The sequence below is a fragment of the Mus caroli genome, unplaced genomic scaffold (genome assembly GCF_978045245.1).
Source record: "Mus caroli unplaced genomic scaffold, Mus_caroli_1 scaffold_5, whole genome shotgun sequence".
Lineage (NCBI taxonomy): Eukaryota > Metazoa > Chordata > Mammalia > Rodentia > Muridae > Mus > Mus caroli.
In genome coordinates this window covers 150,733,561-150,758,221 of record NW_028227260.1, presented here as the reverse complement: position 1 = coordinate 150,758,221, position 24,661 = coordinate 150,733,561, and the positions used below count along the sequence as shown (strand labels likewise).

Genomic DNA, 24,661 nt, shown 5'->3' with positions numbered 1-24,661 from the left:
TAACTAATCTTTAAAAGGCGATTAGCATACATTAAGGATTAGTCTTTGTTTTGTAAAGTTCCTTGGGTTTTGACAGATGCATAATAATACCATGCATCTATCTTAGGCACCTATTCAATCAGCTAGTTTCAGCCCCTAAAGGTTCCCCAGGCTTTCTCCTGCAACCACTGATCTTTATTGACTGCTTTTGCCTATTTCAGAAAGTCACGTAATTGCAATCATAAGTATGTAAGCTTTTAAAAATGCTGCTTTCAGGTAGCAATATGCATTAAGGTTCTTCCCTGGTTTTTCATGGTTTGTTAGCTATTCTCTTATCACTGTTCCATTTGTGGAGGCACACTGTTGGTTTAATCATTCACCTATTTGAAAGATATCCTTGCTTGCTTCCAGGTTTTGATGATTATGAACAAAGCTTCTGTAAACTGCTGTGTTCAGGGTTTTGTAGGAACTTAAATTTTATGATTAGTTGTATTAATATCTGGAAGCAAGATTGCAGAATTATAAAATCATGCTGTGATTTGTAAGCAACTGCTAGACTATTGTATGAAGTGGCCTGATTTGTTCCAGTCGCCATCACAATGAATGAAAGTTCCATTCCTCTTCTTTCCCAGCAATTCATCTTTCTACTTTTTTGAATTTTAGCCATGCTCAGTGTTTTTTTTTTTTAAGGTTCCTTGATTGTTAAATGTGTTGAACATTGTTTTAATGCTCTACCACTGAGCTTCGTCCCCAGCCTGAGTATCGGTTACATATGTCCATTGGCCATCTCTATATCTTTACCTGTGCAATTAGATCGCTTACCTACTTTTCATGTTTGTCATTTTGTAGTGCTAGGAATTGAACCCATGTTTTTGTGTATGCATTCATTATCACTGAGCCGGCCCTATTTTAAATTGGCTTGATCTAACCATTTTATACATATATTTCCCCTGGTGTGCCCCATGGTAGAAAATTATGTTGTTTAGCATACATGCATTTATGTATGTTATGTATACACATTTGAAAATAATGTTGCTAGGGACATGGTGGTACATGCCTGAAATTCTAGTAGTCTTGAGGCAGAGGAAGAGAATTGTGAGTTCAAACCTAATGACTGGGCTGCATACCAAGCCATTGTTTTTGGAAAACAAAACATTAACCAAAATTTTAGGAAGCAGTATTTGCATTTAATCCCTGAAATATACTTCGATGTTCTCTATTATTTCATTAGCATCATGCCTGTAATCCCAGCACTTGTGAGCCTCAAGCAGGAAGGCAAATTGCTATGAATTCCAGGCCAGCCTGCCTTCTTAGTGAGTTCAAGCTCAGTCCAGGCAATGACACTCTCTCAGAAAGCAAATAATGTTGTAGTGTCTTAAAATTTGATGTGAACTTGCATGAGAATACAGTGTCCTAGCAGCCACATGATGCCAATACTGACCCTTTAATCCCTCACATAGCCATACCCAGCCTCATATATGCTTGATTCCTGCCTCCACTCCATGTCTATACTTCTGTTCATGTTTTTCCTTTGCCTTATCTGGGAATATATGAGAAAGGCTTCAGCATTGTGAAATTGAATCATTGCTAGATGAGGCTTCTTTTAAATGAAGGCCTAGACAGAAGAGCCCCTCTTATCTCCAGACTTAATGCTTCACTTGAGGTGTCTTGGGTTTGGGCCCATATTTTTGACCATAGCAGTTCAGATTGCCAGGTCTTATATCTAAGCCTGCTTTCTTCAGTTATGTATGGTTCTATACACAATTCGCTGAGGAGTGCTTTGTAAAAATAACTTCTATGTTGTCTTTGCTAAGGCCTGTAGGCCTCCTGCCTTTCTGAGCCCATTCAGGCTCTTACCTACGTTCAGAGCATCACCGCACATCCCTGTTCCTCTCCCCCCTGGCAGTTTGCAGAGCAGTCCCTGATGAAGAATGCCATAAAGACATCAGAAGAGTCATGGATTGAACAGCAAATGCTGGAAGACAAGAAACGAGCTACAGACTGGGAGGCCACAAATGAGGCCATAGAGGAGCAGGTGGCTCGAGAATCTTACCTTCAGTGGCTGAGGGATCAAGAGAAACAGGCCCGCCAGGTCCGGGGACCCAGCCAGGTGGGTCATGGACTCTGTCATTGGCCTGATCAAGACTTGTTACTTCCTATCTTTTGACCCCCTAATTGACAGGGATAAAATAAGAGATTTTGACATCTTGGAGAAAGGGAAGCTCCCAGTCCCTTCTCTAACTCATCTCATCTTTAGTCTTGACATCGTACCTTGGAACTCTCAACACTTGATTTTAAGAAGTGGAGAGCCAGCTCTTAAGAAATGAAGAGAGCAGCCACCACTGCTAGTAGCACAAAGGAACAATGGATAGCTACAAAGAGACCAGCTTTTTTTTTTTTTTTTTTTTTTTTTTTGGAATCCCTTTGCATGCTGCATTCTGTACTGAGGATATAAAATCTTTCCTTCACTATCTTCAGTGATCCTGTCTGTCTGTTGAGGCAGATATGGCATTGGTCAGGCCTGTGACTCTGGTTGTACAAGACCAGGAGAGGTGGGGGATCCAGTCGGTTGTATTCCTAGGATAGCAAGCAGGGAGGCAGGCGCCAGGGGAATCACAGAGGGGTTTGGAATGACTAAATGGTTCCAAAAGCTGAATAATCTGATCAGTGAGTATTTACTGTAGGCCTGTGGCAGGAAGCAGGAGGTCCTATTCCTAGTGTAGCGGGGTACATTGTGAACCTAGCAGGCCAAAGTACCTATCCTTAGGCTATTCACAGTTTGGCTAAGTGAAATAAAATGCTCATAATGAATAAATTAGTTGGAGGTATGGTGGATGAAAAATGGACACTTGGTACAGGGGACAATTGAGACTGAGTGGTGATGGTCTGAGTTCACGGTATTAAACAGTCGTCGGGGTAGGCCTCAGCAGATGAGGTGGGGGCAGCCCATAAAAAGGGGATTTGGTAGCTTGGGGGTGAGGGCAGCGGAGTTGGTATAACTCAGGCAGAGTCTGTAGCTGAACAGAATGTGGGTGAGATCAGGGTAGTGGGGCTAGGTTGGATAGTGGCTTGTGAATTCTGGAGAGGACTTTGATTTTGCTCTCAATGAGACAGAAACCATGGGTGGTGGGCTGTGAACACAGAAAGGATTCGAGTTAGGACTTGACAGGATCACCCTGACTGATTATAGAGCAAATCTAAGGGAGAAAGAAAGCAGAGTTGAAGTAGGAGATCAGTGAGGAGGAGGCTCCCAAGGGAGTCCCAGTGACAGGTGAGGGTACTACAGTCGTGTTATGGAATCACAATCTCTTCAAAGAATAGGACTTTGTCAGATGCCTGCAAGGATATGAGACTAGTTAAGAACCTCCCAGTAGTCCACTGTGATACATTAAAGCTGTGCTATAGCCAGGATTCTGGAAAGGGTATAATCACTCTGGCACAGGAGGGTCATAGCTGGTGTAGGTCCTTATCACTTTTTCCTTCCCTACTGCAGCCCCGGAAAGCCAGTGCCACATGCAGTTCAGCCACAGCAGCAGCCTCCAGTGGCCTGGAGGAATGGACTAGTCGGTCCCCACGGCAACGAAGTTCAGCCTCGTCACCTGAGCACCCTGAACTGCATGCCGAGCTAGGCATTAAGCCCCCTTCCCCAGGCACTGTGTTAGCTCTTGCCAAACCTCCTTCACCCTGTGCACCAGGTCAGTGGCTTGCTTTCAGGGTGCCTGCTTGGGCTGAGGCTCTGCTTGCTGGGCCCTACCTCTGATTGTCCATCTGCCTCAGGTACAAGCAGTCAGTTCTCAGCAGGGGGTGATCGGGCCACCTCTCCTCTTGTGTCCCTCTACCCTGCTCTGGAGTGCCGGGCCCTCATCCAGCAGATGTCCCCCTCTGCCTTTGGTAAGCCTCCTTAGGGGATGGGCCAGCTGGAAGTTGGGAGAGCCCGGAGGATTTTTGAAGCCCCTGGCCATCTCTCCCAAGTCAGAGGCATGAGGGAAAATTTCAGGCCCCAAAGATTTTCTCCACAGTGGGTCTAGTGGGGCTTCACAGAGTTGAGGGAGTCAATGAGTGATTGGGACCTGAACAGATTTTTCCAGAGCCAGGGATCAGACAGAAATAAGGGAAAGTGACCTGAGGCCCCCCATCATCATTGTCCTCTTCTCTCTCCTGCCCAGCAGGTCTGAATGATTGGGATGATGATGAGATCCTAGCATCGGTGCTGGCAGTATCCCAACAGGAATACCTAGACAGTATGAAGAAAAACAAAGTGCACAGAGACCCACCCCCAGACAAGAGTTGATGGAGACCCAGGGACTGGACATCATTCCCGATCCCCCACTCCTGCCCTTTGATGCCACCCAAACTTCTTTGGCTTTCTTCCCTCTTGGCTTCCTTCTTTTGTTTCCTCTTTTCCTTTTTTTTCCACTTCCCTCTGGCCGGCCCACCCATGCGCTCCATCCATCTCATCCCTGCCACTACCATTGGTCTCTGCCAGCTGAAGTGCCCTATTGCCCCCGCACAGCACCATCTCAGCATTCCACAGGGGACTCTGGAAAGGGTGCGGAAGGTAGGCAAGAGGCCCACAGAAGAGAGACATTCAGACAAAGGAAGTCTTCTGCTCACCCTTCCTTAAAGATCAGATAAACTTGTCATCCCTTCCCAGCAATGATGACAGGAAAATGGAAGTGGCAAGTTTTCCTTCTAGTATCCGAAGAATCTGAGCCTTCACTGTTAAATTTTTCTTAATTAAAATGTGCTTTGTTTCACAAAATCGACAAATCAAAATCAATGTTCATGGCCATGTTGGTCCTTTGAGGATGGCATCTCTGGTTTGGAGCTAGGCAGGCTGGCCATGGGACAGAAAGGGCAGGAAAAAGATGGATTTCTGCTGTCTTTTGGCCCCTAGTTCCTTGGAAGGGCAAAGGCTATGAGGCAAAGGGAGGTGGCAGGCATTGCAGGCGGCAGACTGGCTTTGGACAGTGAGACCCTGACCTTGCTGCATTGCTTTGCCTTCACCACCGCTAGTCTGTTTGGAAGGCTTGAGGTGGGGTATCTTCAGAAATCATGGCCACTACCCAAGATCTGAATTTAGGGAGTGGGAGCAGCCTCAGCAGATGGGGCACCCGTGCACTGCAGGTGTTGACAAGATCCACCATCTGTAATGTCCTTGGCACAATAAAACCAAATGTCAGTTTCCCTGAGCAACTCTATTCTGTGTGGGACAGGGGTGGATGGGCCTCTGGGAAGCACAGGATTTGGCTTGACCTGAGGTCTGCTTGTTCTCCAGTAGGTGCTGTCTGTAAGCTGGGGTTTATCTTTGATCTTCTGTTTATTAACTTCTTGTATTGAGACTGATGGCAGAGAATCTCTAGAGCCCAGGCAGACTGAGACTAACCTAACCACATAACCAAGATTGTTTCTTAAAAGAACAAAACCAACAACAAATAACTCAACAACTGGTCGTGGTCATGCCTTTGATCCCAGCACTGAGGAGGGCAGAGGCAGAGGTGGATCTTTTGAGTTTCAGGCCAGCCTTGTCTACAGAGTATAGTTGCAGGCCAGCTGGGCTATACAGCAAGATGCTTTTATTAAAAATCATAAACTTCAGAACCCAATCGATGAAACTGAAGCCCCTACTCCCACCTACCATATTTGCATTCGGGAGCCTAGGGCTAATTTAAAGGACTGTATGAGCCAGAGGCCAAGACTGGTGTCTGAATTTCCACTCTCAACCTTAATGCTCATTCATTCTTGTGATAATCTGATGAAATAAACAATCGATAATGAGTTACATTAGTTCAGTGACCAGAGGTGGCCCTTGCCCAACTGGGTTTTAAACGTTGGAGGATGAAATGGCTAAATCCTTTTTTGTTGTTTGTTCCTCAGGTCTGTTGACACCTCTGTCCATACCCCTCCTAGGGTTTGTAAAGCCCAGCTAGAGAAGGCTGGCTGGCCCTCAGGTTTTCCTCAAAGCAGTCTTCTCCCCAACGCCTCAGTGGGGTCCTTTCAGAAGGCTGTGTAGGGTGGCCCTATAGGTGAGGGTATGGCTTGCCCAGTGGGTGGCTACAGGATATCTGAAATACGTGGTCAAGCATGAGCACGCCAAGAGGGTTGATTCATTTCAAATCTACCTGCCTTGTCTCACTGTGTGGCTTTGGGCTCTCTTTGACTTTAAAGTGTCCCATCTGCAACTACAGGGGTCATTAATGTCTGCTACCTCATGCTCTCTGATTTGTGAGTATTGACAGAGAATGTGTATGGTCAATAATGTACTACTGGGAACAGTACCTGGTACACTCTTAGAGCACAAATGTTGGGGTTATTATCAGACTTTAGGGGTGGGGGTATTACCGTATTTTGTAAGTTTGTACCATTTGGCCTCAGCCTGACTCTTGCTACTCTTGGCTTTTACTTGCAATTTGCCCTAACCCTATCTTCAGCAACCATCCTTATTTGTCTTTTAAGACAGAGGGATCACCTGAGAAAACCCTGTGTGATCCCATTCGCACTCTCCCTTCTGTCTACGACTATTCCCAAGAACTGTACTATAAATAAACTTCTGGGCTGGGGCTGTGATGCTTACTTATCTTGTTTGTGTGTGTCTTAAGATCTACCCCTCCACTAAAGCCTGTCAGGATCATAGGAAGACACCTAGGAGTGTTGGGTGAATAAGGGAGATTATGTGTTAACTTTTCTGCTTTGCCTGTATTGTCTGTGCCTGTGACTACATTGAGTCTTGAGTCAACCAGTTTCTCTGAATTCCAGTGTCTCTGGTTGAGTGTGTATGTGTCTGTTTCCGATGAGGCTTGTTTCCAGGTGTATCAGATGGTGACTGAGTGTGGGACTCTGCCTATGACAGTTTGTGTCTGGTATCTGAGAGAAAGAAATGCATGTTTGCGTGGGTCTGTCAGTGACAGTACATCTGTAGTTTGTCTGGATACTTTCAGTGATAAGCTGCGTGTCTGATAGTGTGTGGTTGGGTCCGGCTTTTGTTGATTTGCTTATCTATGTGGTGATTTAGAGCCCAAGGATGACTACATACCTGCTTTGGTGCAGTGCGTGTATGTATGTGGAACAACTGTATATTCTTGTGACAGACTCTGGTTCTCTCATTTCTGGGGCAGCACAAATATTTCTGTGAATGTACATATCTGGTGGTGCTTGTGTGCTTGTGACAAATCTTTCAATTTCTGGTGGGGACGTATGGTGTTAAGTGGCCCCATAGGACAGTACAAGTCATATCACTGAATGCTTCTGGGATATTATTTTCTGATCACATTTTCATGTACACCTAGGTTAGGACAAGTCTACTTGAATGTGTCTGACTATATCTTTAATGGTGGTTCCCCCCGTTCTTGGTGTACATGTGGGTATGTGAGTTCCACACACGCTTGGAGGTCAGAAAACAACTTATAGAAGTCATTTCTCCCTTTTCACCATGTGGGTCCTGAGGTCAGCAGACTTACCTGAAGACTTTTTTTAAGACAGTCTCACTATGTTGCCCAGTCTGACCTCGCTTTCAGTTCCCAGCTCTTTTACAAGGAAGTTGTAGTTCCCACGAGAACTTAAGTTCTGCCATTATAGATTCTAGACCCAGACTGGGTAACAGAGCCAAGTCTAGCCAGGTTTGTGTAGGATAATGGCAGCAAAAAAGCACCCTACAGGTGCCAAACTGCCATTGTTTCCTCTGCATCCCTTCCTTTTTGAAGGTAAAGAATGTTACCCTTCCCTGAAGGACCAGCTCTCCTATAAGATTACAGTTTTGAAGCAAAGGCTGCCTGATCTTGGGTGAAACACGCGTGACAGGATCCTGTCTAGTTCCAGGCTCAGATTTTTAAAAGCTGGTTTGTCGTTGTCTCCTTACTGAACTCAAGGCAGCAAAGGTGATGGCGGCAGCAAACCTGCATCCTAGGAAAGGAGGCTGCGCTTTTTTAAAGTGTGTACACACCCCACCACACCAACAACCAAAACAAACGCAGTTGTCGCAAAGGAATTCCCAGAACCTGTTCGAGCTTGCGTGTCTGTGTGTGTCCGTCTGTCCGTCTGTGTGTGTGTGCGCGCACGCGCGCGCACCCTCCTACATTTGCATACAGGCCCTTCCTCCGCGGAAGAACCTGGCATGTATTTTGCATAAGGGGCACTTGAAACGTTGAGGGTGGCATGCAAATAAGGACTGGCTCGGATTGGCTGGGGTACAGCAGGTGCCGCGTCCGGATTGATCAAAGCCAGGTGGGCGGGTCTGTCGCGCAGGGCGACTCTCCCGGGAGGCGCGTGCCCCGGCTCAGTAGCGTTGGGGCTGGCGCGCGCGACGAATCTTAACGCTGCGCCGTCTGCAGGCGCTTCCGGGCCGCCAGATTCCCTGCCTTCCACCCTGGCGCCCCCCAGCCCTGGCTCTCCGGCCGCTCTGCCCCGGGCATCCACGCCCTGCGGGCTCAGCGGATTCAGCGGGCTCAATATACGCAGCACCTCCTCCATGTTGACCAAGCCTCTGCAGGGGCTTCCTTCGCCCCCTGTGACCCCCACGCAGCCTCCAGGTGAGCGTAGCCTTCCTCTGTCGCAAGCAGGTTGGGTGGACTGGAATGATGGGTGCTGGTGAGGGGGCGAGTCATGACTGGGATCAGAGTACACCGCCACCCTGACTTCCTCGCCTCCGCTTGCGTAGGAGGCAAGGATCGGGCAGCTTTCGAGGCCGAATACCGACTTGGCCCCCTCCTGGGTAAGGGAGGCTTTGGCACCGTCTTCGCGGGACACCGCGTCACGGATAGACGTCAGGTATCCCCTACAAGGGGTTCTCGGAGGGTCAGGTGTTTTGGCGAAGGGTGGTGGTAGGGTACCAGGGACTGGGATGCCAGTTGCTTCAGTGGGGAGCCTGCGTCTGCAAATGTGTAGTAGAATCATAAGGAGCAGGGTTGCCAGGAGTGTGAGTGCGCGCGTGTGTCTGCAGTCCAGGTGGGTATGGGGGTGGGCAGGATTCAGGGCAAGAATTCTAGAAGATTGATGTTTTCTGCTAGGGAGGGGGCAGAGCTCAGGACTGGACCCCAAGATCCATGGAATTGATGTGCGTGCGCTTGTGTGTCTGAGATGGTGGGGATGTTTTAAAAGTAGGTGTTAAGTGTGGAGTCGTGAGAACAACAATCCAGATAGAGTTGTGTCCTGGAGATGAGAGGATGATGGAGGAGGGCATGCGACGTCAGAAAACTTGGAATTCGAATCTGGGGATATGGGTCAGTGGTAGATTATTTGTCCACCATTCACAAGCACTGAGTTCAATAACCAACATCGTGGCGGGGGGAGGGGGGAGGCATGTAGAAAGACAGTGGGAGAGAGAAAGCAAAAGGAAAAAAACCCTGCAACTCCCGTTCTGGATTCAGTGGGTCTTGATGCTTTCCTAACAAGAGCCCAGGCGTAAAAAATGTTTAGGCGAACTTGCTTCTGAGGACTTAAATGCTGGGTGGGCATCTGAGCTCCGATGGGTATGATATGTATGGGAACTAGGAATACCCGGGTGGAGAGACTGGAATTGGGAAGAGTCTGGGATCACCTGCTGCCCCCTTATCTCAGCCTTTTTTCTAGGTGGCCATCAAAGTAATCTCCCGGAACCGTGTGCTAGGCTGGTCCACCGTGGTGAGTGTCTTTGGTGTGCGTCATGACCCATAGACTCCATCACAGAACGCACGCACTGCTTTTTTTCTAGGGGACATATGACTCCCTGGGCCCTGAAACCGTGAGAACCCCACCAGCCTGTGATTCCTGCCTTCGTGTAATAGTTCTGATTTCACCACAGTTCCCCCAGAGCCCTGGATTCTCCTCTCAAACTCCTATCTCATCCTTCTTCCAAACACTGCTTTTGGGGCTGTTCACAGGACATGCTGGTGGGGAAGGAGGGGCCTAGGTCACTGGTTGTCATGGTGATGCTGGCTGCTTCTCTTCTGCCACCCGGAGAACGCTAACGGACATCAGGGCGGGTCTGGGCAAATTGTAGGTAAGAGAGCTCCCCCTGGTGAACCCTTTAGGTAGTCTGTGCCGGCCTGTGGACTGGGTGAGGGGGTTGGGGGTGAGCCTGCGCAGTAGCGGATTTTGCGTCTTCGTGAGAAAACCTGTCTGCGGCTGTGCAAGTTACTGGGCCTGTAAAGGACCCCATCTGAGGCAACTAGACTCTTGGCAGTCCCTGCCCGTTCGGGTCTGGGGCAGGGGCCGTTGACTTGTGCTGTTTGATAAGCAAGACTGACAAGACACCATTCATTAAATGTTTACTCTGTGCCAGGTCCTTTGCAATTAATCAGTGTAAGCCGTTTTGGACAAATGAAAGCTGGGATTGGTGGTGTGCACCTGTGATCCCAACGTTCAAGAGGCTGGGTCACTAGGATTTCAGTGAATTTGAGGCCGGGTTGGGTGAGCTACCTGGCAAAATTCTGTCTCAAACATGAGACAGAAATTTAAAAACCAGAGGACACTTCTGCCGTGGTTTAATTTATAGGCACTTTGCAAAATACGACATCATTTCTTAGAATTCATTATATGCTATATCCCTTCTACTAACTTCTCTTTCTGTCTTAACATCCTGAGTTCTGCTGTTACTAAGGATCCTTGAGGTATGCTAGTGAAGAAAACTAACCAACACTTATACAATAATAGTATTTATTAATAGTATTACTTTAATAGGATTTAGTTCCATGCTAGTCCCTCTTTGCTGTAAAGTACTTCCATTTACAAATACTTATTGAGTATCTAGTATGCATAAAAGCTGTCCTGATGTGGATCTTGATGAACATCTTGTTTACCTGTCTTAGGTAAAATTATGAAGGGGGACTTACATTATAAAACACTTTGAAGTCCAGGCATGGTGGGGCACACTTTAATCCTCTGGGGGTAGAATCAGGTGAATCTCTTATTCCAGTACAGCCTGGTCTATGTAAGGATCCTGTCTCAAACTCCCTCCCCTTCAAAACAGATGAGAACACTTCAATTTCTCCAAGTATTTACTGACCCACTGCATGCCAGCCGTGTATGGTCTCTGTTCGTTTCACTCTCTGAAGGACTTGAACCTTTAAGAGGGTACTAGGGTCTAGGAAGAGGAGCCCAACCAAAATCAGTGCTTTGAAAGTAAACTTTGCTATGTCGACAGCAGGGCTACAGACTTAACACTTGCCTCCTTCTTTCTTTTGATTTCCCACCCCTCAGTCAGACTCAGTCACCTGCCCACTTGAGGTTGCGCTGCTGTGGAAGGTGGGTGAAGGCAATGGCCATCCGGGTGTGATACGCCTGCTTGACTGGTTTGAAACACCCGAAGGCTTCATGCTGGTCCTTGAGCGGCCTATGCCTGCTCAGGATCTCTTCGACTACATCACAGAGAAGGGGCCGCTGGGTGAAAGCTGTAGCCGCAGCTTCTTTACCCAAGTCGTGGCAGCTGTCCAGCACTGCCACGCCCGTGGAGTTGTCCATCGGGATATCAAGGATGAGAACATCCTGATCGACCTATGCCGGGGTTCCATTAAACTCATTGATTTTGGTTCCGGCGCCCTGCTTCATGATGAGCCGTACACTGACTTTGATGGTAAGGCTGCTTCTTCCCTACCCTTTAGCACTCATTCTTCTGGCTTTTTAGCTTTAGGTTCGGCTTATCCTCTGAACATTGGACCCATGTCATACACTTTAAGGTTCTTGATTTCTATAACACTGCATACTCAAGCCTAGATTCCCCAATAAAGTTCATTTTATACGTTTCTTAACCTTCTGGGCTCTTATTGTTTTAGTGTGGGGGTAGGATGGGGTTTTGTTGTTGTTTTTTGGTTTTGGTGAAATGATCTTACTGTTAATTTTGAAGTACTCCTTTAAAGCTATCTTGCTGCTACTAGGACTCTGCTGTTAAACTTGGAAGTACAACTGTTCTAGCCAATGGATACCCTCCTTTTAATTTACAGTTTGGACTTCTAGGGACACGGGGGTTGAGGAAGGGCATCACCTGATTAGGATCTAATGCTTGGCTTGTGTGCAGGGACAAGAGTGTATAGCCCTCCAGAGTGGATCTCGCGACACCAGTACCATGCCCTGCCAGCGACTGTCTGGTCACTAGGTGTCCTACTCTATGACATGGTCTGTGGGGACATTCCCTTCGAGAGAGACCAGGAGATTCTGGAGGCTGAGCTGCACTTCCCTGCTCATGTCTCCCCAGGTGAGGCCTGTCACTCACTTACCCCAGCCCAAGCCTCCCAAGCCTCGATGACTGCTAATCTCCCCTGTGCTTCTTGACCCCACAGATTGCTGTGCCCTAATCCGCCGGTGCCTGGCCCCTAAACCCTGCTCCCGACCCTCACTGGAGGAGATTCTGCTGGACCCCTGGATGCAAACACCAGCTGAAGAAAAGCCCATCAACTCCTCCAAAGGAAGCCCCACCCCCTTGCCCTGGTCCCTGCTTCCCTAGACCCAGCCAGGCTCTCTGGTTGGAATTCCATGGTCACGCTACAGGGATAGATGGACATCTGTTGACCTGGTTATACAGGTTGTTAAAAATCCAGTATTACTAAGGTCAGGGAATAGGGATCAGGGGTCAGAAGAAGATGATAGCCAAGTCTGCCCAGTTCCTATCCCAATTCTGGGAAGGAGCTCTCCTCCCAGAACCTGTGGTCCCTAATTTGGGAGGGGGAGTTACTTGTTTCTTGTTCTGTTAAAGATGTTTATTTGGTTGGATTCCTTCCCTTCTGGGCCCTAAGATTCTTAATCTGACATTGTAGTCCCTACACTGGCACTTCCTATACTACCACAAACCACGTAGACACTTAGTTCAAATGCTCTCACTTGGGCAAGGGTGCTTTCCTTAAGATTACTCCCACCCCCAGCAGCTCTTTAGGCAAAGGGCCTTACCCTGGGATCTCATTCTGTTGCTGCCTGCCTGCCTTAGCCCAGACTTGGTGATTCTGGGGGAGGTACTACCCATTAATTAATTAGTATCCCACGCTTCCTTCCTTTTTCTTCCTTTGTTTGGTGAGGGGACCCTACTGTTATCCCAAGTGCTCTTATTCCGGTGAGAAGAACCTTACTTCCATAATTTGGGAAGGAATGGGAGATGGACATCACCGGACACCACCAGAGACTAGGATGGGATGGATGGTTTTGGGGGGATGAGATGGAGGAAATAAGTCTTACTGTTGTTCTCCTGGGGTCCCCCCTTTCCAACTTTTGCTGCCTCCTCCTGAGCCAGGATTGTCCAGTGGTTGAAATGTAAATAATTCTGTACTGGAGGTGGAGAGCGGCAAGTGCCCTCCTGTCCCTTCTCCCCCTGCCTGGATTATTTAAAAAGCCATGTGTGGAAACCTATTTAATAAATAATGAAGTCACAAGTGGATTGCCATTTATAGAAGTAGGCATCTACTAGATGCTGAGTTTAGGAGGTAGCTGGAGAAAAAAAAATCTCTGGGGAAAAAAAAAACAGTAGGGCCTGTCTGACCGGTTTTTTTTGGGGGGTCGGGGGGGGGGTGCTTAGGGTCTTTTGAGGCCCATTCTAACCCCAAACTTGGAGTACTGAGATTTGCTTGCATAGAAATTCCGAGCTAAATCCCAGGCTCCAACTAGAATTTTTCTAGCACTTTCTGTCTAGCTTTTAACCATTTAATTTTGTCTCTACCTTTCACGCTTCTCCTTTGCATTTTCCTCAACTCACCACCTTTAGTTTTTCTAATCCTGACAAATATCCTCAAGTCCTCCCCTCACTCTCTTCTATTACGGTCACGGTCCCTGTCCGCTCGGTTTCACTAGTCCCGCCTTCTCTGAAGTCCCGTTCCTCCCACTTGGCCTCTGGCCCTTAGAGGGCGGCACCTGGCTGGAAAGGGTCTGGAACTGATTCTGACGCGAGAAGGGTGGTGCTATCTGGGGTTTCCAATAAGAAGCCGAGATGGCGGAGCAACGGAACCAATAAAACTCTAGGACTGTTTGGACAGGTGGTTACGGACAGTCAGGGTCAGTGAGGCGGGCGCATGAGGGATGGGGGCCAGGTCGAGCGTCACGAGCGTGCAAATACGACCTGTGGAAAGGCTGCGGGAGACAGTTTGCAGCGCCCCGGGTCTCCTGTTTGGATGGAATCTGGGAACCCGAAGCCACCATTTAAGAATCTAAGCTGGGAACAGGCTGAGAGCCCCTGCCCGCAAACCCCGTCCCAGCTAACGCCCCGCCCCTCCGCCAGAGGTCCGGAAACGGACGTGATGGATACGGAAGTAGCCTGCTGTTGCCGAGGGGACGGGACGGGCAGATGCCAACATGGCAGCGGTCGGGGTTGGTGGATCTACCGCTGCGGCCGGGGCTGGGGCTGTGTCCTCGGGCGCGTTGGAACCTGGGTCCACTACAGCGGGTGAGGTGGCCTGACGTAGAGGCGTTGCCTAATCGGAGGTCGGAATTCTTGAGGGTGGGATGAACCTAGACTGAAGTGACAGCTCATCCCGTGTGAACAGACCTACGTGTTAGTGTATGTGTGCGTGCGTTGTGAGGAAAAAGGAAGGAGAGAATGGACTATTGTATGTTGCGGATAGGAATCGGTCGTTCTGTGGGTGACTGTGGCTGGGGTCCTGGATTTTCAAATAAAGACCGTTGTGAATGTGCGGGGAATTTCCTTTTGAGGAGGGCAAGAACATTGATAATGTTCAGAGGGGGATGGTAATCCTTAACTGTAGAAGGGAGCGACGATTGTCGGGGTGAGAGTTCTTCCTTATAGAAGGGTGGTGGCTTCCTTATAAAGGGACCTTATAAATTGTCAGGGTGGGGCACATCCTTGTATGACTAGTGGATCCATTTTGAACATGAAGCTGCCCTTCATTACATGGAGAGAATGTACTGAGAATGTTCCTCCCAAATGGAGCTAGTTCTATTTGTGTTGAGGTGGGAGAGTTCCTTCCTTATAGGTCAGAAAGAACATTCTGAGGGGGCCAAGTGCTTCTATATGGTAGAGAGAGCTCATTGCAAGTGTGGGTAGAACAAAGACTAATTCATTGGCTGGGAGAAGGACGTACAGCAGAGGGAGGACGGGCCATATGCAGTAGGGAAGTATTTCCATATGTGATTAAAGTAATCAAACTATTGGGGTAATCATATGGGATGGAGAAATAGAACAAGCCTCAGGAGGCGGACATCTTTAAACAATTGTCCCATTCATTATATTGCAACATTATTTCATTTATGGGACAGTCCTGCAAGTAGAAGCATCACTTCATAGAAATCATCAATTTCCTTATCCACAAAACAGACATTTTCCTAGTACCTTTCGAAATCAAGTGATGGGAATCTGTGTAAATCCCTTAGTACAGTGATAGGCATAGTGTAGGTATTCAATAAATATTGGGAATGCTGTCTGAGAAAGAGTGGCTTCCCCGGGAATGGAAAAGAAGCAAAGATGTGTGTCCAGAGCCTGCCCTGGTCATTTTCTCATACTAAGGATTTCAGATTAAGAACTAGTCAGACTGGGGCCCACTTCTCCCTGTCTTGCTCCTTTTTGCCAGTAGCTGAGGGTGTGGAAACAGGTCCAGATCAGACTCTAATTGAGTTAAGATGGGCAAGCAGAGGAAGTCCCAAGAGCCAGAAGGTTTTTGATTGAGAAAAGAGGAATGAGGTGGGTGGCCATACCCCAGTAGCCTCTGACTCTATCCTCCTATGTGTTCCTTCCACTCCCTGCAGCTCACCGGCGCCTCAAGTATATATCCTTAGCTGTGCTGGTGGTCCAGAATGCCTCCCTTATCCTCAGCATCCGCTACGCTCGCACACTGCCTGGGGACCGCTTCTTTGCCACCACTGCTGTGGTCATGGCTGAAGTGCTCAAAGGTCTCACCTGTCTCCTGCTGCTCTTCGCACAAAAGAGGGGTATGAGTCACGAATGGGGTTGGTTGGTGGGACACCCTAAATTAAGGGTGTAAGCACCCCTGGAAGGTTTGCTGGGAGAGTAGACTGGTGTGTATGAGGATGCTTGGGGAGTAGGTAAGAGCATTTAAGCTTCCTGACCACTGCAGCTATGTGAAGTTGCATCTCCACTTGGATATTCCTTATACCTGAGAGCTACACTAGTGAGATTGACTGCCCACAAGGCAACAGAAGACCCATGGTGATTGAAAGATTTAATAACAGCACTTGGAAGGTAGAGGCATGAAGATCAGGAGCTCAAGATAACATAAGTTCAAGGTTAGCCTCAGCTACATGTGATTATCTGAGAAAGAAAAAGAAAAGAACAACTTTTGTAACATGGAGAATCCCATTCCATACGTATGTGCTTCTGTACATGACCCAGGTTCACAATGATCAACTCTTGGTTACAGTGGCATAAAACAGCATCAGTGGCGAGCCGCTCAAGGCTAATCTATATATCTTTTATATATCTGCACCTTTATAGTACCAGGTGGGTGTAGCATCGTGCACATTTTTTTTGTTTGTTTTTCAAGGCAGGGTTTTTCTGTGTAGCCCTGGCTGTCCTGGAACTTATTCTGTAAACTAGATTGGCGTGCCTCTGCCTCCCAAGTGCTGGGATTGAAGATGTGCACCCGCAAGGCCCAGCTACGTCATGCACTTGTAACTGCAGCTGTTCAGTATGCTTGAGCAGAGGAACAGTTAATTCTATGAGTTCAAGGTTATCTGGAGCAACATTTGGTTTTGGTTTTGAGTTTTTTTGAGACAGGGTTTCTCTGTGTAGCCCTGGCTGTCCTGGAATTCACTTTGTAGACCAGGCTGGCCTCGAACTCAGAAATCCACCTGCCTCTGCCTCCTAAGTGCTGGGATTAAAAGTGTGCGCTACCACTGCCCGGCGCTTGAGCAACATTTTAATGCTCCACTTGAAAGCAAGAAAAAGTAAGCAATAAGTAAATGAAAGTATAATGCCTCCAGTTGGGGGTGTGGCTTAATGATAGTGCGTGCCTAGCATATAAAGCTCTGGCTCTCATATCCACCACCACATACAGCGGTTGTGATAAATGCCTATAACCTGAGGCAGAAGCAGCAGCAGCAGTTCAAGGTCATCTTTGGCTACAAAATAAGTTCAGAGGCAGCCTGAACTATCTGGAATTCTATCTAAAAAAAAGCAAGTATAATAAGAAATCATACATGGAAAAATAAAAAAAATGATCAAGCTGGATATGGTGATTTTAACCCTGTAAGTCCAGCATATGGGAGACAGGAGGATAATAAGTTCCAAGGCTTCCTGGGCTAAAGCAAGACCCTGGCTCAAAATAAAACAAATAAAACTTCCCCAAGCCGCCAATGGACAGAAAAACAAAACCAGACCTGCAGGCCTGTAATCCTGGCTACCTGGCAGGAAGATCCTAAGTTCAACACTAGACTGGTCAACTTTGTAAGACCCAGTCTCTAAAGAAAACATAGGGTGGGCAGGATAGCTCAGCAGATAAAACCTCTTGCCATGCTAGCCTGAGAACCTGAGCTCTGTCTATCAGAGCCTGTGATGGAGAAAAATGACATCAGCCTCTAAGTCGTCCTTTGACTTCCACACTTGCACCATGGACTGTGCATGCCCACACTCACACACATGCCTCACACAACACAAATGAAGCACTGGAAATGTAGCTCAGCTATAGAGCACTTGCTTAGTCTGTTCTGGGCTGTAGTTTCAATCCCATCTTGCACACACACACCCACACACACACCCCAGTAGTGGTTGGGAAGATGGCATCATGGGTAAAATGTTTGCTCTACATGAGTGAAGATCTGGTTTAAGCCCATCAAAACCAGGCATGGTGGCACAAATCTAATCCCAGCTCATCTTTGTGAGTTCAGGGACAGGGAGGCAGTGGCTAGGCAGATGACTGGAGACTGTCAGTCCTGTTGGCTTACTGACCAGCCAGTCTAGCTAAAAGGTCCAATCGTGTCGAAGGTGCAGCCAGGCAGTGTATGGCTCATGCCTTTGATCCTAGCACGTGGCAAGCAGAGGCAGGCAGAGTACAGAGCTAGTTCTAGGACAGCCAGTGCTACCTTCAGAGAAACCTGTCTCAAAGGTGGGGAGGAAAGAAAAGGTGGAGAAAGCTGGAGAGGTGGCTTCCAGAGGCTGAATTCAGTTCCTAGTATCTATATCACATTGCTCAAACACATATATGTGTATCAGATACATATATGCACATATTTTTTTAAAAAACCTTTAGCAATACAGTAAGGTAGAGCTTGAGAGATGGTTCAACTATTTTTTTTTTGGGGGGGGGGGGGGGTTGTTTCGAGACAGGGCTTCTCTGTATAGCCCTGGCCGTCCTGGAACTCACTTTGTAGACCAGGCTGGGCTCGAACTCAGAAATCTGCCTGCCTCTGCCTCCCGAGTGCTGGGATTAAAGGCGTGCGCCACCACCGCACAGCATGGTTCAACTCTTAAAAGCATTGGCAGCTCTTCCAGAGGGCTCTATTCCCAGCAACCACACGATGGCACACATTTGTAGCCCTAGTTCCAGGGGACCTGACATCCTCTTCCAGCCTCTTTGGGCAGTGCACACATGTGGTACACAATCGTACATGCATACATATGTACACATACATGCACAAACACTCATTTACATAAAAATAACCTTAAGGTAGAGAGTGATAGCAAAGACATCTAACATCAGCCTCTGTTTTTCCATGTCTACCGGCCCAGGCTCCACAGAGAGACTCTTTTGAGAAGAAAGATTCAAAAAGAGACATCATGCATCCATAGGGCAGGGGCAGCTTCTTAATGTATCTAGGACTGAGAAAAAGATGTTTGGGTGGGAAATGGACCATTAAGGAATTAGGATATCTAAAAGGCTTCTACAGGAAGTGTAGCTCAGTAGTGTGTCAGGCCCTAGGTACAACCACAAACAAGTCTAAAATCTCCCTTCTGTGTCACACGGTTCTAGGTACTTGGTGATAATGTCAATGTACACAGCGTTGCGTGCAGGCCCTAAATGGGCCTGTTGTCAGGAACGTAGATCTCAGGTGGATGAACTGTAGTTGATTAGCAAGCAGAGTGGGATGGAGTCATCGTTTTGTGACCATTGTTTTTCTTTTTGTATAGTGTTGGGGTAGAACCTGGGAATACACATCTCTTAGGCAAGCACCCCACCACTGAACTATATCTGTATTCCTTTTTGCAGTAAGTTGAATATCAGAAAGGCTTTTTGTTTTGTTTTGTTTTGTTTTTTTGTTTTTTTGTTTTTTTTAAAGATTTATTTATTTTTTACATGTAATATACTGTAGCTGTCTTCAGACGCACCAGAAGAGGGCATCAGATCTCATTACGGATGGTTGTGGGCCACCATGTGGTTGCTGGGATTTGAACTTCGGACCTTCAGAAGAGCAGTCGGGTGCTCTTACCCACTGAGCCATCTCACCAGCCCTTTTTGTTTTTTTCGAGACAGGGTTTCTCTGTGTAGTCCTGGCTGTCCTGGAACTCACTCTGTAGACCAGGCTGGCCTCGAACTCAGAAATCCACCTGCCTCTGCCTCACGAGTGCTGGGATTAAAGGCGTGTGCCACCACTGCCGGCAAGGCTTTTTTTTTTTTTTTTTAAGACAAGGTCTTACTCTGGAATTCAATAAGTAGAGCAGGCTGGCCTCAAACTACTAAAGATCTACCTGCCTCTGCCTCCTGAGCACTGGGATTAAAGGCTTGCACCACCATGCCTGGCTCAGAAAGAACTTTGGCATTCTTATACTGTAGGAGAAACTGTGTGAGAGCTGGCAGAAGGAGGGGAGTTTAGTTCAGTGGTGGTGGAAGTTGAGACTGGGAGGTGGACAGAGGAGCCATGCCTGGTCCCAACCTTCAGCAGAGCCTCCTCCCGTCTAGGTAATGTGAAGCACCTGGTCCTCTTCCTCCATGAGGCTGTCCTGGTCCAATATGTGGACACACTCAAGCTTGCGGTGCCCTCTCTCATCTATACCTTGCAGAATAACCTCCAGTATGTTGCCATCAGCAACCTGCCAGCTGCCACTTTCCAGGTGAGTCCGGCATAGCCCCCAAGGATCCTGGGGGGGGGGGGGGCTGTAGATGGAAGGAGGGAGGCAGCCTGCAAAAAACAAGTACTCCGTGACTTTCAGAATACTCTTGGAACTCCCTTAAATTAGGTTTGTTTATGTGTCAAAACTGAAAAGAGAGATGCTTAGATAACTGAAAATATACCTGGGGCCAGAGATATTGGCATATACCTGCAAATCCAGTACTCAGGAGGCTGAAGCAGGATGACTTAGGGTTCAAGAACAGATTCGACTACATAAAGAAATTTAGTTCTTGGGGGTTGGCACTTAAGAACACTGGCTTCTCTTCTATGGGAACTGGGTTTGGTTGCCAGCACCCACATGACAGCTCACAACCATCTGTAGCTCCATTTCCAGAGAATCTTTCCCTCCAAAGCACTAGGCATGCATGTGATGCATGTAAGCATGTGATGCATGTGATGCATGTAAGCAAAACACCAATGCACAAACTGGGTGGGAGTGGCATATGCATTGTCTGTGTATTCTAAATGTATATAATATATAAATAATATATAGATTAAAGAAAGAAACCCTATCTCAAAGAAAAGAAATGCCTAGAAAGAGTCCTTGAATGCTTATTGACAACTCTGAGGCATTTATGGATAGTCTTGTATTCATACAAGGTTTATTAAAGATTCTAGATGCTAAGCCAGGTGTGGTGTCGTGTGACTTTAATCCCAACACTCTGGGGAGGCAGGGTCAAGCAGATCTCTGTGAGTTTATGGCCTCTGGTCTACAGAGTTCCAGGACACCCTGGGCTATACATAGAACCCCTGTCTTTAAAAAAATGAACAAATAGGGGGTTGGAGAGATGGCTCAGAAGTTGAGAGTACTGACAGCTCTTCCAGAGGTCCTGAGTTCAAATCCCAGCAACCACATGGTGGCTCACAACCATCTGTAATGGGATCTGATGCTCTCTTCTGGTGTGTCTGAAGATGGCTACAGTGTACTAATATAAAATAAATAAATAAATAAATAAATCTTTTAAAAAGCCAAACAAATAAATGCCTATGTGCCACAAGGTTCAAATCCCCATGCTACAGCTTTCAGGCTCTGTGATTTGGAGGCCAGTCACTTACCTTTCTGTGCCTTTATTTGCTTATCTTTTTATTTTTATTTCATCTTGTTTTCTTTGAGACAGGCTGGCCATGAACTTGTTATGTAACAGATGATGAGCACATGTGTTGGAGTTCTACGTGGGTGGCACTGGGCCTTGTTTATGAGGTGCTAGGGACTGAGCCTAGCGCTTGGTGCCTGCTAAGCAAAACTAAGACATAGCTAAGCTATATCTTCAGTGTGTGTGTTTGTTTGTTTGTTTGTTGAGCCAGGCTCTTGCTATGTGGGTCAATCTGGCCTTGAACTTACAGTTTAACTCCTAAGTGCTGTGATTTCAGTCATGTGCCACCATACGTAGCTTTCTCATCAGTGAATTGCAGATTATATTGGTGTCCAGTTCTAAGGTAGTTGAAAAGGTTAGACGTTCAAACCCGATATGGTGCCCAGAGGCATTTTGGACACATACATAGCAATCTGTGAATATGTTCTGGCTTTGTTATGGTTGAGTCATTTGTATAAAGATTTCCCTTATCACAAAGCTTTATTTATTTGTTGATTTATTTATTTAAAAGATTTATTTATTTATTTAATGTTGTATGAGCATCCTGTTGCTGACACAGTGGAAGAAAGCATTGGATCCCATTACAGATGGTTGTGAGCCACCATGTGGTTGCTGGGAGTTGAACTCAGGACCTCTGGAAGAGCAGACAGTGCTCTCAACCACTGAGCCATCTCTCCAGCCCCCAAAGCTTTATTTATTTATCACCTACTTGGAGGTGTTGTCTATACAGCAGCCTTATTTTACAGAGATGGCGCCAGGTTTCAGGAGGGACAAGTGATTTGACCTTATCACATAGCTAGGAAAACGGGATTGGGTTGTAGAGTTGGCTGTGGCTTGGGACTTCTTTGCACAGTTCCCCTTTTGTAGAACTTGGGTGTTTCTTTTTTGAGATGATTTCTAGCCCAGACTGGCCTCTAACTCTATATAACCAAAGATAAGTTTGAATTTCCGATCCTCCTGCCTCCATTTCCCAAGGGCTGGGATTTTACAGGTGTATGCCACTGGGCCTGGGCTATACGGTACTGGGATGGACTCCAGCAGTCTGTGTATGCTTGCTGTGTTCACCAATTGAAGTACATCCCTTAGTCATGTGGAAGGGTCTTTAGGAACTAGTTAGGCACAGGTTAGTCAGTGGTCAGTGGCTGGTTTGTTTTGTTTTCATGTACACCACCTTTTTATTGTTCCCAAAGGCCCACAGTGGTTGCTGTCCTAATCCCCTTGCACTTCATGGGAGTTGGGACCAGCACTCAGTGCCTTCACATGCAACTTGCAGGTGACGTATCAGCTGAAGATCCTGACTACAGCGCTGTTCTCTGTGCTCATGTTGAATCGCAGCCTCTCACGCCTGCAGTGGGCCTCTCTGCTGCTGCTCTTCACTGGTGTCGCCATTGTCCAGGCACAGCAAGCTGGTGGGAGTGGCCCACGGCCACTGGATCAGAACCCAGGGGTGGGCTTAGCGGCAGTTGTGGCCTCCTGTCTCTCCTCAGGCTTCGCTGGGGTCTACTTTGAGAAGATCCTCAAAGGCAGCTCAGGTTCTGTGTGGCTTCGTAACCTACAGCTCGGCCTCTTTGGCACGGCGCTGGGCCTGGTGGGGCTCTGGTGGGCTGAGGGCACTGCCGTGGCCAGTCAAGGCTTCTTCTTTGGGTACACACCTGCTGTCTGGGGTGTAGTACTAAACCAAGCCTTTGGTGGGCTCCTGGTGGCTGTTGTTGTCAAGTATGCTGACAACATCCTCAAGGGCTTTGCCACCTCCCTGTCTATTGTGCTGTCCACTGTTGCCTCCATTCGCCTCTTTGGCTTCCACCTGGACCCATTATTTGCCCTGGGCGCTGGGCTTGTCATTGGTGCTGTCTACCTCTACAGCCTTCCCCGAGGTGCAGTCAAAGCCATAGCCTCGGCCTCGGCCTCTGGGCCCTGCATTCACCAGCAGCCTCCTGGGCAGCCACCACCACCGCAGCTGTCTTCTCGAGGAGACCTCACCACGGAGCCCTTTCTGCCAAAGTCAGTGCTGGTCAAGTGAGAGCTGGTGGTGGTTGGGGGAACAGGGCAGGGGGTTGGGTTGGAGGGGGTTGGGCTTCTGCAGGTCCAAAAAGTTGTTGCCAGGGCCTGGCTTTTGTGGGTTGGAGGTTTATTTTCTCCCATAATTCTAGAGGGATATGGAACTAGGGCTGAATGTCACATGAACACTTCCTGATAGATGGACTCTCCTGTCCTGGAGGAGCTTTATAGAGCTGCTTCCTCTGCCTTGGGCTAACCTCTTTGGGAACAGGGTTGGGGTACTGCTATTCCAGGCCTTTCCCCCATGACCCTGTGCTGGAGATGTCCTGTCTCACATGCCTGGGACAGTTCCTCCCAGCCATCCTGCAGACTGGATAAAAGCCCTGCAGCTCTCCAATAACGACTAATGACTCCTCGTGGGGTTCCATTTCCTATTGTATGAGGTCTTCTCTCCTGCACCATCACCCTGGATCATGACAACAGCGTGGTCTCTGCTGTGGCTTTGGGGCAGTTTCCCCGGTACAGAGACCCTTGAAGAGCAATCAGCCTGTTGTAAGTGCCCGGAACGAGGAGAGAGGCACAAGCTGAGGATTTCGCATCAGCTCATCTTGGGGAGGGTGCAATAAGTGCCATTTGCTTTCCAATAGTTTGGGATGGAGATTTGTTTGTGCTATCATTAGACCAATGATCCAGCGTGTTGGGAAAATGGGGAGGGGAGGTCCTTGAAGTGGCTGAATCTCATGTAATTGACGAGACAGAGGCGAAGGATTCTCTTCAGAAACATCCAGACAAAAACTAAAGCTGCCGATCCTCCTCCTGCAGCTCCATTGGCGTTTAAAACACCCTTCTTTCAGGATGGGTGTCAGAATTGATGAAACATGGAACCTGCACCCCTGCACTCCCCAAAGCTTATTAACTCCTTAACTGTATCCCAGATGTGTGTGTGTTCGCGTGCGCGTGCGGATGTGTGTGGATGTGTGCACGCACACTTAAGTGCATGCATGGAAGGTGCCTGGGCTGTCTTTGCTATATGTAAATAGGGCCACTGGATCTTTATTTTTGATTAATTTGTTCTGATTTTTTTTTTGGTTTGTTTTTTAAGGAACTGTAATGAACAAATGTCAGGATACCCAATGCCAAATAAAGATGATGTATTTATTTAGTCCATGTGTAGCTTTCTGACCCAGGGGCCTGCTCTTTTCACATAAGCACCATTACTAACTCCAAGATTAGTAGCTTACTACCAGCCTCGCTTGCTTAGGAAACTCACCCACCGGCCCACCCCAGCTTTCTGTGTTTCTCTTTCCTTCCCATTTTCACCACAGGTTGCTCACCAAGGTGAAGGGGTCGTAGCTGCTGGACTTGAAGATGCTGGCCTGTCTTCGTTCTCCCTTCTTGCCCTGGCCCAACTGGGACTAAACTCTTATCAGTATTAGGGGTAGGGTGAGGTAGACATGGGAACTCCCTGTCCTTACCAACCCCTGCCCCACATAGGGCTGACATGACTAACCTCTGTTAATGGGCCCACCTCTACTCCTGCTATCTTACAGTATTTCTTAGGTGAGTTTCTGCAAATAAAATGTTTTTTTGCACCTTGTGAAGTTGGGTTAGAAAGCCTGGAAAGA

The 24,661-nt window shown here is 47.6% G+C and overlaps 3 protein-coding genes across 9 annotated transcripts in view; all 3 read left to right on the top strand.

Annotated features, from left to right (window-relative positions):
- The window catches only part of Otud5 (OTU deubiquitinase 5), a 32,872-nt gene extending 26,320 nt beyond the window's left edge, over nt 1-6,552 (top strand). For 3 of the 5 annotated variants that reach the window (XM_029473236.2, XM_029473234.2, XM_021153497.3), the window contains 4 exons: nt 1,886-2,089; nt 3,473-3,674; nt 3,757-3,870; nt 4,146-6,552. In XM_029473236.2, the coding sequence (XP_029329096.1) occupies nt 1,886-2,089; nt 3,473-3,674; nt 3,757-3,870; nt 4,146-4,270 (645 nt within the window). In that variant the 3' untranslated portion in view covers nt 4,271-6,552. The remainder of the gene's footprint in view (nt 1-1,885; nt 2,090-3,472; nt 3,675-3,756; nt 3,871-4,145) is intronic. The other 2 variants (XM_029473235.2, XM_021153498.3) reach the window with 1 other exon arrangement.
- A 1,726-nt stretch (nt 6,553-8,278) lies between these two features.
- On the top strand, nt 8,279-13,299 carry Pim2 (Pim-2 proto-oncogene, serine/threonine kinase). Its single transcript, XM_021153447.2, has 6 exons — nt 8,279-8,504; nt 8,633-8,742; nt 9,544-9,594; nt 11,152-11,524; nt 11,966-12,142; nt 12,228-13,299. The coding sequence occupies exons 1-6, from the start codon at nt 8,444-8,446 to the stop codon at nt 12,389-12,391; spliced, it is 936 nt and encodes a 311-aa protein (XP_021009106.1). The 5' UTR covers nt 8,279-8,443; the 3' UTR covers nt 12,392-13,299.
- A 616-nt stretch (nt 13,300-13,915) lies between these two features.
- On the top strand, nt 13,916-24,633 carry Slc35a2 (solute carrier family 35 member A2). Of its 3 annotated transcripts, none has more exons than XM_021153081.3 (5): nt 13,916-14,311; nt 15,628-15,810; nt 19,734-19,885; nt 22,902-23,039; nt 24,362-24,633. In XM_021153081.3, the coding sequence occupies exons 1-5, from the start codon at nt 14,221-14,223 to the stop codon at nt 24,470-24,472; spliced, it is 675 nt and encodes a 224-aa protein (XP_021008740.1). In that variant the 5' UTR covers nt 13,916-14,220; the 3' UTR covers nt 24,473-24,633. The 3 variants fall into 3 exon arrangements, with proteins under 3 accessions (XP_021008740.1, XP_085694415.1, XP_021008739.1); XM_085838289.1 differs by having other exon boundaries at nt 13,919-14,311; nt 22,312-23,049; XM_021153080.3 differs by having other exon boundaries at nt 13,920-14,311; nt 22,312-23,039; nt 24,362-24,472.
- Nucleotides 24,634-24,661: the final 28 nt, after the last annotated feature.

Bases quoted from the DNA above. Each gene is read 5' to 3' on its own strand.
- Pim2 (XM_021153447.2), top strand. From the start codon at position 8,444: ATGTTGACCAAGCCTCTGCAGGGGCTTCCTTCGCCCCCTGTGACCCCC. The intron at 11,525-11,965 runs GTAAGGCTGCTT...GCTTGTGTGCAG, and splicing joins GCCGTACACTGACTTTGATG to GGACAAGAGTGTATAGCCCT. The intron at 12,143-12,227 runs GTGAGGCCTGTC...TTGACCCCACAG, and splicing joins CCCTGCTCATGTCTCCCCAG to ATTGCTGTGCCCTAATCCGC.
- Slc35a2 (XM_085838289.1), top strand. From the start codon at position 14,221: ATGGCAGCGGTCGGGGTTGGTGGATCTACCGCTGCGGCCGGGGCTGGG. The intron at 15,811-19,733 runs GTATGAGTCACG...CCTCCCGTCTAG, and splicing joins GCTCTTCGCACAAAAGAGGG to GTAATGTGAAGCACCTGGTC. The intron at 23,050-24,361 runs GTCAAGTGAGAG...TTTTCACCACAG, and splicing joins TTCTGCCAAAGTCAGTGCTG to GTTGCTCACCAAGGTGAAGG.